The sequence below is a fragment of the Paramisgurnus dabryanus genome, chromosome 1, assembly GCF_030506205.2.
Source record: "Paramisgurnus dabryanus chromosome 1, PD_genome_1.1, whole genome shotgun sequence".
NCBI classification, from domain to species: Eukaryota; Metazoa; Chordata; class Actinopteri; order Cypriniformes; family Cobitidae; genus Paramisgurnus; species Paramisgurnus dabryanus.
In genome coordinates this window covers 28,087,606-28,108,433 of record NC_133337.1, presented here as the reverse complement: position 1 = coordinate 28,108,433, position 20,828 = coordinate 28,087,606, and the positions used below count along the sequence as shown (strand labels likewise).

At 41.4% G+C, this 20,828-nt stretch overlaps 1 protein-coding gene and 1 pseudogene across 1 annotated transcript; both read right to left on the bottom strand.

The window, feature by feature from the left end:
• Positions 1 to 20,828, bottom strand: part of LOC135774804 (scavenger receptor cysteine-rich type 1 protein M130-like) — a 36,121-nt pseudogene that overhangs the window by 2,042 nt on the left and 13,251 nt on the right.
• LOC135779181 (uncharacterized) lies at positions 12,664 to 19,479 on the bottom strand. Its single transcript, XM_065289907.2, has 2 exons — positions 13,396 to 19,479; positions 12,664 to 13,071 (listed from the first exon to the last, which is right to left on the bottom strand). The coding sequence occupies exon 1, from the start codon at positions 19,477 to 19,479 to the stop codon at positions 13,651 to 13,653; it is 5,829 nt and encodes a 1,942-aa protein (XP_065145979.2). The 3' UTR covers positions 12,664 to 13,071; positions 13,396 to 13,650.

Here is a 20,828-nt window from a genome sequence, read left to right as displayed (position 1 = left end):
AAGTAAAATCACCTTTTTTAAGATCAGAGTTTTGTCCTGTGGTGATGACATCATCATACTTCTCAAGTGTGTCTTCTACAATTATAACATGAGACACACGTCATCTCACCCATAGAGATATAAGTATATTTTCTCTTCATGTACAGATCTTATATTTCATCTTAATACAGAATAACAGAAGTGCACCTGTCTCACTGTCTGCTTTTAGTCCATCAGTGATGACATCATCATAGTATTCTGCTGGGACTTTTTTCACCATCTCTTCTACATCAACACAAAACATGTTTGAAAACAAAATACAAAATATCTGTTTGTACATTATGACACCATGAAGTCTGATCAGTCAATAAAGTCACAAACCTTTCAGGTCACTGCCATTGGAGACATCATCATAATATTCAATCTTGTAGTCTTTTGCTATAAAGAGACTCAGAAACTTTAGTATTGTGAAGTGTACTGTGTATATTTGCCAACTTTGTCAAGGATTATTAAATAATTTGTCTTAATTTGAGTCAAAACCTAAATATTGACTTCAGTCCTCTAACCTGAGAGAAGCTCATCAGCATCTTCATATCCAGAATGCTGTTCTTCAGAGATGAGACTCCCTGTTAAAGTGAAGCAGAAGAGTCAGAAACATGTTGATCATTACAAACAACCTCAACCTACATTTACATCACAGAGCACAAGAATATCACATCAACCTATTTTATCTAGATTTATATTAAAACATTATTTAGACATTAAAAAAGTTAACTTTATTCTGCAAATACACACCTGTATCCTGACATGAACTCATCTCTCACCGGATTCAAGACAAACAGACAGGAAAAAGCGCACACACACCTGCATATAAACTTACAAGCATATGAACCCCCCTCCCCATTAACCTCCAAAAATAATCACACACGCACACACACACACACACACACACACACACACACACACACACACCTGCAGCTCTGTGGAGGAATTGTGTGGTTTGATGCCGGAGGTTTAACAGAACTAATAATAGACGAACATCAGCTCAACTCACAAACATCAGACTGACTTTAATATTTCTACATCTGATTTGATTGAATAAGACAGAAGTCTCACCTCTCTGAGTGAAGTGTTTGTGTGTGTTTGTGTGTCTGTGATCAATCTCTTCATAAACTGCCTCAGTCTGAGTCCTGTGTCTCCTCTTAGAGAGAGCTGTGAGTGTAGACACACAAACACAACACATGACTGATGATACACTGAACAAGACTGTAGTAAGATTGATGTTGATGTAGTTCAATATGTCAGATGTGTACTTGTATGTGATGTGTGGATCTCTGTACCTCTCCTCATCTCTCTGTTGTGTTGAATCAGTATCAGCAGCGGCACTAAGAGCAGTAAGAGCAAAACTCCCAGTACAATCACAACCACTGGAGGATTGAAGAGAGGAGGAGTTTGTGGAGGAGTCACTGATCTCCTGTTTGTCTGAGAAACTGAAGGAGAAGCTGATGTTGTTGTGGCAGGAGTTGTAGACACTGACAAGTCTGTAAAATAAAAAAACACACATATTAAAGAAACTGCTGAAATGATAATGAATTGATCTCTCAGTGTTCTCCTCTCACCTGCACAGATGAGTCTAACTTGTTCTTTGTGTGAGCAGTCAGTTTGTTTTTTCAGGACATGAGGACAGTCCCACAGGTGAATCTCAGTCCCTCTGCACTCGACTCTGTTCATCCACACAACACCTTCACCAGCACCAAACGCTTCATTCCCATCAGCACTCAATGCTGCTCCACAACCCAGCTGCCTGCAGACCACCTGAGCATCTCTGATGTCCCACAGATCATCACAGACTGAACCCCACACAGAGTTATGATAAACCTCCAGTCTCCCCGAACACAAACCCTTCCCTCCACTCAGTCTGAGAGGAAGATGATCTACATCACACACATCAAACAACATTTACATCAACACACTCAAACACAAACTGAAATTTAAATTTGCAATACAAAGAGATATTTATAATTTATAATGAATTAAGTAGTAATAATCAGTTTGTTATCACAGTATAAACATACTTAAACATTGTTTCTGGTGAGGAGACGCTGAGGTAGAACACGACAGACGACTTCTAGGTGATTCATTTTTCTTTTCTGAGATCATAAAACAACATTTCATTCTCCATTAAACAGAACATAAATTCATTAAATCTCTCATAATTTTACCTAACAAACCTTTTAGGGGCAGTTTCCCAGAGAAGGTTTAGATTAAAGGTGCAGTGTGTAAATTTAAGCGGTATCTAGTGGTGAGGTTGCGAATTGCAACCAATGGCTCAGTTCATTGATCACTCCTCGCTTTTGAAACGCATAGAGAAGCTACGGACAACTTAGTAAAAAAAGTTTGTCCGTTAAGGGCTTCTGTAGAAACATGATGGCACAAAATGGCGGCTTCCATGTAAGGGGACCCTCTGTGTATGTAGATAAAAACATATCATTCTAAGGTATAATAAAAACATAACGGTTCATTGTGAAAGGTCTTTATACACCCCTGACAATATAGTTTGTATATTATTTTGCATTTCTGTCAAGAGTTTCTTCTAAAAACACACTGCACCTTTAAACCAGGACTAGGTCTTGGTTAATTTACGACATTTAACTATAGTTTTTTACAAACATACCTTACAAAAAACATGTTGTGCATCTTGAGACAAAACAATGGCACTGATGTATTTTAAGATGTGTCAGTGCAAGCTGATTACAGGACAACTCAAACAAGCATTTTAGTCTTGGACTAGACTTGAGCCCTATCCGGGAAACCGACCATTAGACTTATAATTTTTTTCAATATATTTCACAGGAAAAATGAACAGAAACTTGAATACAAGACATATTTTTATTTTTTATCTTACCAGAGCAGATGATATGAGCCACTTCATTTTGACTACAGTCATTCTGTCCCCAGGGTGAAGTCGGACACTGCCACAGACTTGAGTCGTGTGGTCGACATTTAACATTATCCAACCAGTTATGAGCTGATGGCACTCTTGATGTTGAATCAGACAGACTGCCAGATCTTCCACAGTTTAGCTCTTGACAGATTAGACTCGCTGTGTCTTGGTCCATCTGATTCCAGCAAACATTACCCCAGGATCCATTGTAGAAAACCTCCACATTCCCTTCACAGCCTTCAGTTAACCTGAGCTCTTTAAACTCTAGATTGAAATATTGGATTAAGAATGAGATTAAGATGAACTTAAGCTGCCATAAGAAAGCAAATAACTCAAAACAAAAAAAAAAATCATTTATTAGATGCAGCTGCACATCATTCACATATACAATTAACTGAAAAGACAAAACATATTTTCTACATTTCTACTCCTTACCTGAGCACACGACTCCTACATCCTCCTTGTGTTTACAGTCATGATCTCCCCAAACCCGTGAAGAGCAGCTCCACAGTGACGTCTCATTCCCCTCACAGTTCACATCATCCAGCCATATGGGTCCAGAACCAGGACCAAACCAGGCTGGTACTGGCTGATTACTGAGAGCCACTCCACACTGCAGCTGTCTGCACACCACATGAGCATCTTTAATATCCCAGGAGTCATCACACACTGTACCCCATGACCCTTTGTGAAAAACCTCCAGCCTTCCTGCACAATCTCCACCAGAACCCACCAACCTGATCGACCTCTGACCTGACAGTTCTGATTTACAGAGAGAAAACAATGTTGTCTATGAAAGGTATTGACTACAATGATGAATATGTGCAGTTATGCTCACTTTGGCAGGTGATTGCCAGCTGTTGTGTTGCGCTGCAGTTGAGAGTTTGTGGAGAGCTGCAGTTCCTCAGATGATCTTCAGTCCCAGAGCACTGGAAGCCCATCACACACTCATAACTGTGTTCATCACTGGATGAAGAGGAGTTAGTGAAGTTCAGCACAGAGCCACAGCCCAGCTGTCTGCAGACCACAGAGGATTCAGTGAGACTCCAGGAGTCCAGCAGAACTCTCCTCCAAACCTGATGAATGTAAACTTCCACCTCACCCTCACACTCTCTCTCTCCAGACAACCTCACTCGACCATCATGAAGAGACAGAGAGGAATCTGGAGAAAGGATTTGACATTTTCAGATTGATTACGATCACACTACAGTAACTTCATGTTAATGACAGAGTGAAGTTCACTCACTAGAACAAATGACTCCAACATCTTGTTTATGAGAGGATTCAGCTCGACTCCATGAAGAGATTGAACATTCTGAGAGTTTTGTTTCATTCCCCTGACAATCAAACACATCAGCCCAGATTTCACCAGATCCCTCTCCAAACCAGTCCACTCCCACAACAGACACAGCAATCCCACAATTCAGCTCTCTACAGAGGACATTGGCAGCTCTCATATCCCAGCATGCATCACAAACTGTTCTCGACTCATTAAGGTATTGAACTTCAACTCGACCAGAGCAGATATCAGGACCGTTCACCAGTCTGTGGTCAAAGTAACCTGCACAGAGATCTCAGACGTTACTGAAACAGAATATTACAAAAATACAGACAGAAGAATAGAGATTTAATATAGAGATATAGATTTATCTGAGCACTCTATAAACTGCTAAGATCTCAAATTAATAAAAAAACAGAACAGCTCATAACCAGAGATTGACATAAAAATGGATTTAAAATACAAAATACTTCAGATAAAATGTGTCAAATAAATATCAAGAACTGTGTAAATGTATTAAAAAACAAACACGAGCTCGTTGTATTTCAATTATTAATACATAAAATACAAGAAATTGATCAATTACTGAAATATCATCATTAGGCTAAAGTTTATCTGTACCATAGCCTATACTAAGTTTCACTTTCTATTTTTCCTCTGTCTGTGCTCCTTCATCTTAAATGATATCAAATCTAAATGTGGTTTAGTTTTAATAATATGATCAAATCTTGAACATCTTTATTTTTAAGAGTATAGTTGTCTTAGAGCTGCAGCTCGTTCAAGTTGGGGAGCATCTCTGAACTGTTGATACAGAAAAACCAGCAAGAGACTGATTGGAACAAAGAATTTTAAGTAAATACAAAATTACTTTTTTCATTTTAAAATTTTTGCATTTTGAATATTTACAATATGATTTGCTTAAACTAATATTAGATTTATTTATATAAAGTTTCAGAATTTGTATTTACCAGAACATGTGAGTCCCACATCATTGTCATTAGAGCAGGTTACTTTATTTGAAGCATATGAACATAATCGACTGAGTGATTCATCTCCTCTACATTGAATCTCTTGTGTCCACACCTGCTCCTCTCCTTTACCAAAAGTATCTGCACCCAGCAGCTGTACAGGAACCCCACAGTTCAGCTCTCTACACACAACCTCTGCATCCTGATCATCAAACACAGCATCACACACTGACATCCAGGTGTTACCACGAAGCAGCTCGACTCTTCCAGAGCACTGATGAGGTCCATTAACAAGTCTTGTAAACCTTCCATAGTTTATGGTTTCTGATTATATGGACAAAGTGAACAGAACATAAGATTGTTACTGGATTTGTTAAGATAATATCAGAGACTGAAAGATCCTTCCAGAAGACAACTAATCCCCAATAACAAGTCTGGAAACTTTTTTATGTGTTCTTAATGAAAATAAATGAAAAATAAGAAACATTTATGAATGTTTCTTAACACATTATAGTGAAGTCACTCTGATACATGAAATAAATGATTTTGGATGATATTTTGACTGCCAATTTATTGTATAGATTTAAATAAAATGTTAACAAAAAAATTGTATTTTGAATTCAGAGGACAAAAAACTAAACCGGAATATAATCAAGTATTTTCATTTGTGTGTCCTGTGACAGAATGATGTTTTTATTTGTCATGAATTAACAGGAAAATATTTAGAGAAGCTCACCTGAGCAGATCACACCAGCATCTTCAAAATGAGAACAGTGCTGAATAACCGAGTCATCTGATCCACAGTTCTTCAGTGAGGACTCTGATCCACTACAGAGCACACCAGCCATTGTGATTGGTCCTGATCCTTGTCCAAAGTAAGCAAAATATGGAGCCTGTAAAGCCTCTCCACAGTTCATCTCTCTACACACCACTGCAGCATCTGTCAGATCCCACCAATGATGACACACTGTTCCCCACTGACGACCTTTAAGAACCTCAACTCTACCAGAACAACGACTGCCACCATTCACCAACCTCACATTCAAATCTGAAGCACAAAAAAGAACCAAAAAGCATTAATTATATTGATACGTATTAATGTTTAGTATAAATATTTTAATTTTAATTGATAATATAACTTACCAGCAGTAATGATCATTACTACAGCGGAGAGTAAAATGAGTGTGAGACAGATCTCCATAATCCTCTACTGTACACACAGACTGATAGAGAATAATGAGAAGTCAATGTAAAGAGAGAGAGAGAGAGACCAATCACGCTCTCTGTTACCTTATTAGAAATAAGAAAGGAAATCATCAAACAACTTGAGTGACAAATCAGAAGAGATATTTTTGATTTTCTCCATATATATCAGCAGAACGTCAGCGCTGATGAACGACGCTCCTCCCTCCATGTTCAGATGAGACAAACACCTGCAAGAGTGAAGATAAATTTACATCAAATAAATTAGACTGATTTGAGAGTAAGGAAACACTTCAGTATCTATTCAGCATCAAATCCTGTTGTGTGCAGATGTACAGGAAACTTTATGATCACATCACACACACACTCATACACTTTAATATAAACTCACACATACACTCACAAATATATCCATTTCATAAATGTGAAATGAAATATATTGAACATCTACAATTAAAGTATTGAATGGACATTTCTAATCTGTTTAATCAATCAAAAATAAGACAGAACATAAATGATTAGTTATTGATATTAACAATGTATATAACAAAACAATATCTGTTGCATAACTTATAAATAAAATGTGTTGCAGAACTAAAAAACAAATTCTACATTACATTTATCAGTAAATTATTAAATATATCCACATAATATATCTATCAATTTATTTGCAGCAACATTTTTTGTCTATTTAATATTGTGATACTTTATTTATCCACTAGATGGCAGCAACAGACTGTCAATCAAAGCATCAGTAAATGTGACTGTAAAGAATCTTCACTGTGGCTCACATTTTGACGTTTTATGTTCCTATGATTTCACTGTACTTTTATTTAGTGTAATGAAAATGTTTACTCTTAATATTAACTGATAAACATCTATGAATAAGCAATGAATTCTGAAACTTTAAAAAGCATGGGCCCTTTACAAGTGATAATCTGCTCCTAGCTGTGCAATTTTTAACAGTTCCCTACAAAGGGATAGTGCAATACAACTTTGTTATTATAATCTTACCTGTTTGACAGTATTCAGTTTGAAAGATCAATGACTGCCTCCATCTCATGGGTCATCTTACAATTCATAATCATATCAGGCACAGAAATCTTGTTTGATGTCTCTCCTATGCACAGGGCCGCATTAATGCATGGGCTTACCTGGGCTTAAGCCCAGGGCCTCGGGCTGGAAAGGGCCCCGAGATGCCGGAAAAAAATAACAACCGCATTTTATAAAAAGTTGATACTCCCTTTAAAATTATGCTTAATCGCTTTGCTTTGAATGTCCGTGCCTGAATGCAGTTCCTGCGCAAGAAAATCTCTCACTTACTGTAGGCTATTCTGCAATCATTAGTGAGCTTTTTAAAATTTCTGTCTGAAATATCCATTATTGCATTTCTGATGAACAAAGACGAAACTGAGGACGCGTTTTTATCTTAATATGAAAGACAACGTGTAAACATTCATTAGATGATTCCTCGTAACATTTTAAACCCAAGATGTACAGAACAGCACACAAAGATATTACACAAAACATTTTTGATAACTAAATCTAATAAATAACAAATTAGATTCTGCCTCGGAAGCCACGGCTATGTTCAGCGATCTTATTTCATTTTGAGATTTAGCGTGGCAAGGAAATAAAAGACGAGAAATTACATATGTAAATTATAAAAAACAAGCTTTATATAAAATTCCTTAAACGGTTCATTTATAACAAGAAAACACTGAAATTAATCATTTCATAGACACTATATATGCTTTATTATTTTGCACAGAAATATCTGATTGCTTACTTTCACTTTGATCATCTGTATTCACTTGAAACATCTGATGTTTCTTATAACATTTGTTTCAGGAATCTCTTTTCTATCATTTGAAAGTTAACACCGACCATATTATTAAATCACAAGATAGAAAATTTTGTCAGATTCGGTAGAGATATTTATATTCGGTGTCATCACCGAAAAAAAACGGCTTACCTGTTTTGTAGCTCAACTTTTGACAAGTTAAGCAACCTTTTTAAATACATTTTAAAACTTATACTTAATAGAATCTATTACATATCTTTTTTTTTGATGTTTAGTTTGATGAACGCCTATCACGCAGAACACCTATAGCGCGTTCGGCTAAATTGAATGTGACAGCATGCAACAGCGTAACATCGACACAACGGAAAGCAATCCAAAACTTACAGAACTTAAATTAGATCAGAATTTACCTTTATAATTAATAAAAAATAAAAACAAAATGAAGTCAGAATCAATAAGGTGCAGAACATGGGTGCAAAATGCCTAAATGCGCAGGGGAATAAAACACAAGCCACAAATAGTTTAATCAGATAACACTAAATAATCTATAAATTAAATAAAAACAAAGTAATATTAAAATAAATTTTAAAATAACGAAAGCATAGAATTGCCTGTTTTGTCTTTTAAATTGCAGAAACAAAGAGACTTGAATTTCTGAATATAGACGTGTCTGTCACGGGATTTTGGCTATTCAAAAGAACAACCCTCCCGCTACGAAAAACGTACAGATACGTAATTTAGTAGGGTCATGTATCACCTCAAGATCTACAAAAAAGTCCCTTGGAACCAAGCTCTAAACCCCACAGGAAGTCGGCCATTTAGAATTTTCGCTGTGATTTCTGTGCAAATTTTGGCATTTCCAGGCTTCGTACTTTAACAAACTCCTCATAGAGATTTAATCCGATCATCATCATATTTGGTCAGTATCATCTAAAGGCCTTTGCGATGTTAAATTGCGGAGCTTTTGACTTTTCATTGGAGGGTGTGTCCATCCATGGCGGCCTGACAAATTTCAACGTTTTCGCCATGAAACAGGATGTTGTTCTAACTCAGGCATACAATGTTCAATCTGCCCCACGCTTCACATGTTTGATAATGGTCTTGGCCTGTACACATTTCCATGCCAAAATTCAGCTTCAGTCATAGCGCCACCTAGATGCAGCAGGAAATGACATGTTTTCTGCCATGATTTACTGCTATCAAATCATCATCTTGTTTGGTCAGACTGATCTTAAGCCCTTTGCGATGATAAATTGTGAATATCTTGACTTTTCGTTGAAGGGCGTGTCCGTGACGGCCTGGCAAAGTATCAACAAATAAATCGGAATTTTGGCAGCCTAAATAAGCTCAAAAAGTCATGAAATGTTGCATACGTGTAAAATTTGATTATTATTATTATTTTTTAAATAGGCTTTAGAACTGGAGGTGTAAAAATGGCTCTATAACGCCACCTACAAAAACTTAAGAGAGCAGCCCCCCACTACAGTAAACATACAAATATGAAATGTGAGAGGATAATGTATCACCCCAAGACCTACAAAAAAAGTCTCTTGGAGCCAAGCTCTAAACCCCACAGGAAGTCAGCCATTTTGAATTTTCTCTGTAGTTTGGGTGCAAATTTTGCCATTTCCAGGCTTCATACTTTAACAAACTCCTCTTACAGATTTCATTAGATTAACCACATTTGGACTGTGTCATCTAAAGGCCTTTGCGATGCTAAATTGCGGAGATCTTGACTTTTCGTTGGAGCGTGTGTCAGTGGCGGAATACCAAATTTCTGTTTTTCGCCATAAAACAGGAAGTTGTTCTAACTTAGGCTTACAATATCTAATCTGACCCACACTTCACATGATTGATAAGTGCCCTGGCCTGAACACATCAACATGGAATTATTCACAAACAGTCATAACGCCACCTGCTGGCAGCAGGAAATGTCAGGTTTTACACTGTGATTAACTGCTCATAGAAATTTTATTAGATCATCATCTTGTTTGGTCAGACAGATCTTAAGGACTTTGTGATGATAAATTGTAAAGATCTTGACTTTTCGTTGAAAGGTGTGTCCGTGGCGGCCTGGCAAAGTTTGATGTTTCACCATGAAACTGGAAGCTGTTGTAATTCAGGCATACAATGTCTGACCTGCCCTATACTTCACATGGTTAATAAGGGGCCCAGCCTGAAACCATCATCAACATAGCAAAATACAGATACAGTCATAGCGCCACCTAGATGCAGCAGGAAAACTGATTCACTGCTCTAAGAGATTTAACAATATCAACATCATATTTGGTCAGTCTAATTAAATATCCACATATATTTGCACACTAAAATTCATATCCCCACTGTTCACAGTTTTTCCTAAGGCCATCGGTAGGAGGTGCTCATACGTGCGAGGGCCCTTCCATCGCTGCTTGCAGCTTTAATTTTAAAATTGTGTTTTGTGTTTTATTGTTGTGTAGCTTTATTGAATGAACACACAGAAGATAATGAAAAGATAAAGGAGGAGCTGAGAGGATAAAGAGAGGTGAGGAGAGAAGAAACTGACCATGATAACATCCAGTAGATGTGTGATATAACAAAGATATTACATTATAACAACACACAGACAGATTCATCACACAGCTGCACAGAAATACACATGTTATTAAGATGAAGTTGTGTTATTTGTTGTCTGTAGTTTCCTCAATCCTTTAATTTTATGATGAATCTTTTATGTCAGACACAAATCATTGATGTTTGATTTATTTTACCTGCAGGAACTCAAGACAAAACTCCAAGAAGAGTGAACTCGAGCTCAATCTACAGATGGATCTGTTACTGCAGAAGATCCAAACTCAACACAAATCATTCAATAGCAGTAAGACTCAAAACCCTCAGGTTTAAATTGTTTAAAACATTGTGATGTTGAAATGCACCTTCACACAAGAAACTGTGCTGTTTAGACGGCCGTTTAAATAAAACCGCATTTATTTACAGTATGATGCTCTGATATTTTATTTATACTCTTGTCCAACCAGACATAAAAATAAAGTACATTTGTAACTTCTCTATGAAAGCAAAGCATTTGATATTCAATAAAAAACTATTTGAAATATCAATAAAACCTTCAGCACTGTAGCTTTAGTAGCAAAATTTGATCACTTATATGATTTTAAGCTGTAATATAATTTCATGACATGAGACAGTGGGTGTGGTTATTGAGTCACAGTCCCTCCCACTTTGTTTGGCTCCTCCCCCACATCATCATAATCTGTTGGGTAAAACAAAAGCACATTCATATTCTTTTATTAATTGTATGAAGATAAACTGAACTATTTAAATAGATAATATATAAAGATAAAATATATTATAATATACATCTTTAAATGAGATCTAGAGGTTAATAATCTACCTAACAGGTTTGTCACATCTTCACTGTCATTCTTCACATCATCATACTCCTCCTGAACTCCCTCTGATGAAGTCACATGACAAACAACTCATATTGTGATTTGTAATACATCATGTCTCATGTCATAGACACATTTCTCTTTCTGACACTAACTGATAACAGCTGATAAAGTCACAATGACTGGATTAATGCTATAATAGACATACATAAGAAACTTAGATGTACTGCTTGATAAATGTGCACTTCTGTGTAACTCACCTATTACACCTTGAAAGTTCTGTCTATTGATGATGACATCATCATAACTCTCTGTTGTGTTCACATACATAAGAGATAAACAACAAATCCCATCAGAATGATAAAGAGTCAGTAAACCTACATTATATCTGTACTGAGCGTCACTTTAAATAGATGTTACGTTACAAAAACAGCCTAGAAATGAAGTAAAATCACCTTTTTGAAGATCAGAGTTTTGTCCTGTGGTGATGACATCATCATACTTCTCAAGTGTGTCTTCTACAAATATAACATGAGACACACGTCATCACACCCATAGAGATATAAAGTATATTTTCTCTTCATGTACAGATCTTATATTTCATCTTAATACAGAATAACAGAAGTGCACCTGTCTCACTGTCTGCTTTTAGTCCATCAGTGATGACATCATCATAGTATTCTGCTGGGACTTTATTCACCATCTCTTCTACATCAACACAAAACATGTTTGAAAACAAAATACAAAATATCTGTTTGTACATTATGACACCATGAAGTCTGATCAGTCAATAAAGTCACAAACCTTTCAGGTCACTGCCATTGGAGACATCATCATAATATTCAATCTTGTAGTCTTTTGCTATAAAGAGACTCAGAAACTTTAGTATTGTGAATTGTAATGTGTATATTTGCTAAGTTTGTAAAGGATTATCAAATAATTTGTCTTAGTTTGAGTCAAAACCTAAATATTCACATTCAGTCGTCTAACCTGAGAGAAGCTCATCAGCATCTTCATATCCAGAATGCTGTTCTTCAGAGATGAGACTCCCTGTTAAAGTGAAGCAGAAGAGTCAGAAACATGTTGATCATTGTAGCGAAGGCTGACCTGAAGTGTAGGGGCTAGTTGCGTATGGATATAACAGTGTACCAGGGTGTCGGTCAGAACACAACAGACAGAGAGATTAATCAACTTGAGCCTTTTATTCGGCACACCAGAGAACATGTATCAGAGGGGAGAGCCAACATTCACTATGTAAGAGGAAGCACACAGCAGAACTCTGAATGAGAGCACAACTTAAAGAAGAGCAGAGCAGGCGTTGATGTGGGTCATGATAATGGTTGCAGTGGTCCTTTAACAGGGCAGTGCACAGGCTGAGGGATGCTCCTTTAATAGAGGCAAGTCAGAGCTGTATGCATGGGCTTTGTAGTAATGGAGATGAATGAGTGGCTGTATTTGAGAGTTTTCCCAGATTAATGCAGGTAGAGGTGTGAGATGTGGTTTCCCTGCAACACATAATCAAAGGATTCCCAGAGTAACACTACTGCACTTAAACATTCATTACATTAAGAAATATCTATAGCTTCTCCCCTCATATATTATAACAATAGCATATAAACAGACGTGTCTCAGATGACACATTTACATCATTATCAGTATTTATACATCATATGTAATATAACTGACATTATTAAGCATGAACACATTGATGAACATTAATATGAAGTGAGTTAAATACAGCTTAATATGACTGTTTAGCTGATAGCACGTGAGCACTAATAATGACGGACATTTAGAGTGAAAACATATACACATCGAACTGTACTCACTCTGATCACACGCACATGAACACACAGCATCACAATCTGGTGCTTGTCTCAACAGCAAACCGATTCATGTGTCCAGAATTCTTAACACAGCGAGACAAACATGCATTAATATGCAGCACCGTTTAGAACTAGCGCTCTTCCGCCGGTGCGCCGTATGAGCGATCATCACTATCAAAATAAAAGTCCTCTTCCGTCTGAGTCTTTTGCACAGCCGCCCCCAAATTGCTTGCAATTTGTTCCTGCAAAGACTCACTCCTAATCTGAAGAGGGTTTGGCACCATGAATATCATCGTCATCAGGGATCACAGGAAGCGTGATAAGTCTGGCCACTGGACGAGTGTAGATCTTATCCTTGACTTGCACGTCTGCAGACCTCACATGACCATCTGCACTTTGATGCACTTTAACCACTCTGCCAACTGGCCAGAGAGCTCTGGGAAACTGGGGGTCCATCAGCAACACAACTGAATCCACTGTAAGATCCAAAGGGGTGTCATGCCACTTCCCTCTTTTCTGCAAGGATGGTAAGTAATCCCGAATGAATCTTGACCAGAAATGATCGGCCATAACTTGACAGTGTCTCCACCTCCGCTTACTTAGTTTCTCACTCTTCTGATACACCACGGGTGGCAGTGATCCGTCAAGCCGCCCCATCAGAAGGACATTTGGGGTTACCGCATCCAAGTCAGCCACATCAGATGAGGTGTAACCTAACGGTTTGGCATTTAAGATGGCCTCAACCTCCAGTAGAGTCGTATGAAGCACCTCTTCAGAGATGGATTGAGCTCCTATAACGGTATTCAAAGCGGACTTTACAGACTTGATCTCTCTCTCCCATGTCCCCCCGAAGTGAGGAGCTGCAGGGGGGTTGAAGCGAAAGTCAATCTTCTGCGCAGCTAGAATTCGTTGGAGATCTGAGGACATGCTATTAAAGGACTCATAGAGCTCCCTTTCGCCAGCTCGAAAGTTTGTCCCCTGGTCTGAATAAAGCTCTGCTGGATTTCCTCTGCGTGCAACAAACCGTCTGAGGCTCATTAAGAATGAATCCACATCCATACTGTGTAGGATATCCAGGTGCACTGCACGGGTGGTAAGGCACTTATAGATAATCCCCCATCTCTTTTCCGAACGCCGTCCCAACTTGACATGGAAAGGTCCGAAGCAGTCGACACCCGTAGAGAAGAACGGGGGCTTGTGTAGTCGTAGACGGGCTGCAGGTAGGTCGGACATCTTCGGGATACTCGGCTTGGACTTCCATCTTCGGCACTCCTCACATTGATGTTGCACTTTCCGAATGGCCTCTCTGCCACGAAGAACCCAAAAGGTACGGCGCAACTCTGCGAATACTCGCTCTGAGCCCGGATGACAGAGACGGGAATCGTAATCCTGTATAAGGAGCTTTGTAGCTGAATGAGAGGGGTCCAGCACAATGGGATGCTTGAAAGAAGGATCTAACTCCTCAGCACGTCTGAGTCTTCCACCTACTCGTATAATGTCCTCGTCAGGATCTAGCTCTGGTGAGAGGCTAAGTATGCGGCTACTCTTGAGCAGTGCCTTGCCTGCCTTTAGGTGATGCATCTCCTCTGGGAAACACTCAGACTGGACTTTCCTGAAGATCATCATCTCTGCTTTCTTGTAGTCGGCTGCAGTCAAAGGCTCCTGATTTGCCGCCCCATGAGACTGCTGAGCCACGGACTTCACCATGTCCTTCCATGTTAGATAGGAGTGCACCGGTAAGGTCTCTGGTCGATCTGCACGGTTCATGACCCCGCAAGTTGTCACCTTCTTATACTCCGACAGATCCTGGTTGGTTTCACTGCACGGCCAGGATGGCCATTTATCGGGTTCCTTGAGAAGGAAAGTTGGCCCTTGGCTCCAACGATTAGGCATAGCCAGCTCTGCTAAGGTCTTCCCTCGGGTGACATCGTCAGCTGGGTTCTGCGCTGAGTCTACGTAACGCCACTCACTCTGCTCTGTAAGCTCCTGAATCTCCGCTATACGAGTGCCAACGAAGACCTTGAAGCGGCATGACTCTGATTTTAACCAAGTAAGCACCGTTGTGGAGTCACTCCAGAGAATCGTCCGATCTGTCTTGATGCTCAGTTCCTTCTCAATTGTCTGTGCAAGCTGAGCAGCTGACAAGGCCCCACAGAGTTCGAGGCGGGGGATTGAGCATTGCCGTCTGGGGGCCACCCTTGATCTTGCTGCTAGGAACCCTAGGTAGACTCGTCCCTCTCCATCTTCAGTTCTCAGGTAAGACACAGCCCCATAAGCCTTTTCGGAGGCGTCACTGAAGACATGGATTTGTCTAGAGACCAAGCTCTGTTCTGTATGAGCTGGAGCATATGGACGTGGTAGGGTGATGCGTGACAGCAGAGGTAACTCCGACTCCCATTCCATCCACGCTTTCTGCAAATCTGGGGGAATAATTGGGTCATCCCAATCTCGCGGTCCATCCCACATGCTCTGGACAATCAGCTTAGCACGAGTTGTAAAGGGCGAGATGAACCCCAGCGGATCATATTGCCGGGCCAGCACCTTATAGACGTTTCTCATGGTTAACGATCCATAGTCCAGGGGCCGGCTCTTGTAGCCTAAGGTGTCTGTTTCCCAGTGCCAGCTGAGTCCAAGGGTTGGTTCCGCCATGCCAGACTCATTGTGTGACAGCCACCTCTCCATCCCGTCGGACCTTGCTTCTCCAGGTAGGTGCTTAAGGACATCGGGAACATTGCAGGCCCATTGGCGGATCTCGAATCCTCCTGCAGCCAAGACTTCCCTGATCTGATCCACCAGCTCTTTAGCCTCTTCTGCTGTGGACACACTCTGAAGACAGTTGTCCACGTAGAAACACTGCTCCACCGAATTCCTGACCCTTTCGTCTGGTCCACCATGTTCTCTTGCATGCTTCTGGAGAGCAAAGATGGCGCAACAAGGTGAACATGCAGTGCCGAAAGGCAGAACCTGCCACTCAAAGATGTCTGGGGGCTCGTTTCGCTTCATGTCCCTCCAGAGGAATCTAAGGAGCGAACAGTCTTCTGGGAGGAGCCGAACTTGGTGGAACATACTGCGGATATCTCCACTGACTGCCACCGCGTGCTCCCTGAAGCGCAGCAGGACTCCAAGCAGAGATGGTCCCAGAGTGGGTCCCGGAAGAAGAGCATCATTCAGGCTTCGTCCCTGGAACTGGTACGAACAGTTGAAGACCAGACGACTTTTCTCATTATGGCTCACTAGGTGGTGGGGTATGTACCACGATTCCTCTGTGAGTGGGGATTCCTGTGGATCCACCTTTCTGACGGCTCCCGTCTCCACCAGCTTGTGGATTGCCTCACAGTACTCGCTAGCCCGTTGGGGGTTCTTTTCCAGCCGCCTTTCCAGACTTCTGAGACTTGATAGGACGGCCTCTTTAGGTGCTCTGAGGGAGGGATATTTCCGTTTCCTCAGCAGTGGGGTTGCGTACCTGAGAACACCTGCAACATTTACTCGCCTCGTCTTATTCTCAAGGATCTCCACTGCTTCCGTATCTTGCCTTGAACGTACAACCACTTTGCTGTTTTGGTAGGGCAGCACGTCCATCTTCCAAAGCCTTTCTACGTTCTGTGCCAGCTCTGTCTGAGGGGAGATACTGGTGAAAAGACACTGCCTGGTACTCGTTGTACACTGCATGAGATGAGCAGGTCCTTGTAGGGTCCATCCCAGCCTTGTGTGAACAGCTGCTGGTCCTCCTGGTGGGCCAAGTATCACCGGCTCAATTGGTGTTAGGAGATGGGGGTGATCCGCACCTATAAGTATAAGTGGCTTTACATGCTCTAAGGGCTCGAGGGGAATATCCGCCAGATGCTTGTACCCTTTCTTCAGTCGAGCAATGGGGTAGGTGTGATCTGCCAGAGCCAAGCATGGGGAGGTAAAGGCGTCTGCAATACGAAAGGTCTTCTTAGGACTGAAAGGGGTGGAGATACTGAATGAGACAGAGGATCCCTTCAGAGTTTGAACCTCATGTCTGATTGTGCGGAGAGCCAGGTCCTCAGGCTTTCTTTGTAGGCCTAGTTTGTGAGCAGCCTCGGCGAGGAGCATTGTTCGCTCGGAGCCGTCGTCCAGAACAGCATATGTGTCTAGTGTCTTGTCTCTGTTGCGCAGAAGTACCCTGACGACTTTCAGCAGAACACGTGAATGCACCGATGGTCTGTCCAGGTAGAGTATGTCTGTTCCAGAGCTTACCAGGCAGCTCTCTGTCTTCGGCGGTTCTACCCTGGGACGCATGTTGGCATCGTGCAGTATCCTTAGGTGCCTCTCCTGACACAAGTCGCAGAGCCTCTTGAGGTCACACTGGGCTGCCTGATGGGCTCGCCCACATTTCCAGCATCTCTTGTTTACTCTTATCCACTCTCTGATTTCCTCTCTGCTAAGTTTCTGAATTTCAGGGCACTTATTCAGGAAGTGGTCGTTGTTCTCACAATAAGGGCAATACGGGTTCGCCTTGCCTTTCTTAGTTGGTTTAAATGAGCTGTGACTCTCTTGCTTCCCCGTCTGACCAGGTACACGACCCTCTGCACCATGAAGTACGGTAGCTGCCGGCCGGCTGCGCCGCTTCTCTGCTTGGTAGCCTGTGGGCCCTCTGGCGGTATGGACATCAGAGAGGTTGTCATAGCCTTGACACCAGGACTCATGTCTTAGCCATTCTGCTAAATCTCGTAAGGTATGAGTATGCCCAGGACCATACAACATCTGTCGTCTGAAGTTTGCTCTCATCTCCGCAGGAAGCTTAGTGAGAAGCCGAGCCACATGAGAGCCACATCTTAGCTCCACATCACCGTCTGGTCCCAACGTCTGTAGCATGCCCACCAGTGACTGCACATTCAGTGAGAACTTTTCAAAGGCAGTTACGTCTCCTCTCTTGATCTCAGGCGTGTCCATGATGGATGCAATCCTCTTTAAGGCTACATGATGTGGTTGGCCAAACTTCTCCGTCAAGGCTGCCATTGTGTCTGTGTAAGGCAGGGGTGAGTTAATAAAGGAGTCGGCGATGAGACAGGCATCCTCAAGTTTCACATGATCCACAAGTATCTGGTACTTATAGAGCTCAGGGGCATCAGCAGGTAGCAGGTTTGTAAGAGCCAGTTTGAGCCTGGAGAACTCCATCGGGTCCTTATGGACGAAGAGGGGGATCCTTGGCGCTGGTCCCTGGTATTGTACTCGACCCAGTGACATGGATCCAGGTGAGTATGGTAGGCCTGGTGAGCCGTGAGGGTGGCTCGTGTCGGCCTGGGCAGGAAACTGAGCATAGGATCGAACTCCAGTGTTGGGTGTAGGTGAGTGATATTCTGACCTTTGAGTACGAGGCTGAGCATAACCTGGAGCCCTGCTTTCTTTGTACTGAGAAGAGTCTTGTGGGGCAGAGTGCTGGCGAGCATGAGCTGGGGTGCTAAGTACTGTTTGATTTCTCATGAGCTGTAGCTCTTTCATCATCCTGTCTATGATGGTGATGACTCTGTGCTCCTCTTGGTCCCTTCTGGGCATAGGAGGGTACTCAGCAGTGGGCCATGGCGGAGGCGGTGGATCTCTATAGTACTCATCTTCATCCATAGCTGAGTAGTCATCCGTCATTGCAGGAGGGGGGATGGGCCACCGATCTGTGTACGATTTCTGCTGTTCGAATCTCTGAGCTTTGGTAGAGGTGGTCCATTGTTGTGGCGTCTGCCTCCTGGCCTCTGTTGAATTGTCATAACAGTCCTGCTGACTTCCTTCATACCACTGACTGTCGTCTCTTTCATCATCAGTGTGATGCGCTTCAATACGGGGCGTAGAGGTTTGTGGTTGTGACAATGATAGGCTCGTGCCTCTAAGGCTCTCATCCGAGCCAGGGACAAACTCATTTCTTGTGCCAGGGGTTGCAGTCCCTCTTACATGAGACCGTGGGATCCACTCAGCCCCTCCAGGTGTGAAGGGGGGCATACTGTGTGGTGCTGGGCTAGACCTCGTTGGTGGCTTTACTCCGGTGACATAATCTTGTAAGTATGTTGGTTGTCTTATATGCCGTTTAGGCCTGACTGGCGTGGCCCATGATGCTTCATCACTCGGCTGCATTGTCCCAGCACAGCTGTATCCGGCTCGAAGGACCATAAAATGTAGCGAAGGCTGACCTGAAGTGTAGGGGCTAGTTGCGTATGGATATAACAGTGTACCAGGGTGTCGGTCAGAACACAACAGACAGAGAGATTAATCAACTTGAGCCTTTTATTCGGCACACCAGAGAACATGTATCAGAGGGGAGAGCCAACATTCACTATGTAAGAGGAAGCACACAGCAGAACTCTGAATGAGAGCACAACTTAAAGAAGAGCAGAGCAGGCGTTGATGTGGGTCATGATAATGGTTGCAGTGGTCCTTTAACAGGGCAGTGCACAGGCTGAGGGATGCTCCTTTAATAGAGGCAAGTCAGAGCTGTATGCATGGGCTTTGTAGTAATGGAGATGAATGAGTGGCTGTATTTGAGAGTTTTCCCAGATTAATGCAGGTAGAGGTGTGAGATGTGGTTTCCCTGCAACACATAATCAAAGGATTCCCAGAGTAACACTACTGCACTTAAACATTCATTACATTAAGAAATATCTATAGCTTCTCCCCTCATATATTATAACAATAGCATATAAACAGACGTGTCTCAGATGACACATTTACATCATTATCAGTATTTATACATCATATGTAATATAACTGACATTATTAAGCATGAACACATTGATGAACATTAATATGAAGTGAGTTAAATACAGCTTAATATGACTGTTTAGCTGATAGCACGTGAGCACTAATAATGACGGACATTTAGAGTGAAAACATATACACATCGAACTGTACTCACTCTGATCACACGCACATGAACACACAGCATCACAATCTGGTGCTTGTCTCAACAGCAAACCGATTCATGTGTCCAGAATTCTTAACACAGCGAGACAAACATGCATTAATATGCAGCACCGTTTAGAACTAGCGCTCTTCCGCCGGTGCGCCGTATGAGCGATCATCACTATCAAAATAAAAGTCCTCTTCCGTCTGAGTCTTTTGCACAATCATTACAAACAACCTCAACCTACATTTACATCACAGAGCACAAGAATATCACATCAACCTATTTTATCTAGATTTATATTAAAACATTATTTAGACATTAAAAATATAAGTTAACTTCATTCTGCAAACACACACCTGTATCCTGACATGAACTCATCTCTCACCGGATTCAAGACAAACAGACAGGAAGAAGCGCACACACACCTGCATATAAAATTACAAGCATATGAACCCCCCTCCCCATTAACCTCCAAAAATAATCACACACGCACACACACACACACACACACACACACACACACACACACACCTGCAGCTCTGTGGAGGAATTGTGTGGTTTGAAGCCGGAGGTTTAACAG

What these genes read in the sequence shown, in the direction of transcription:
- LOC135779181 (XM_065289907.2), bottom strand. Translation starts at nt 19,479, where the DNA reads ATGCAGCCGAGTGATGAAGCATCATGGGCCACGCCAGTCAGGCCTAAA.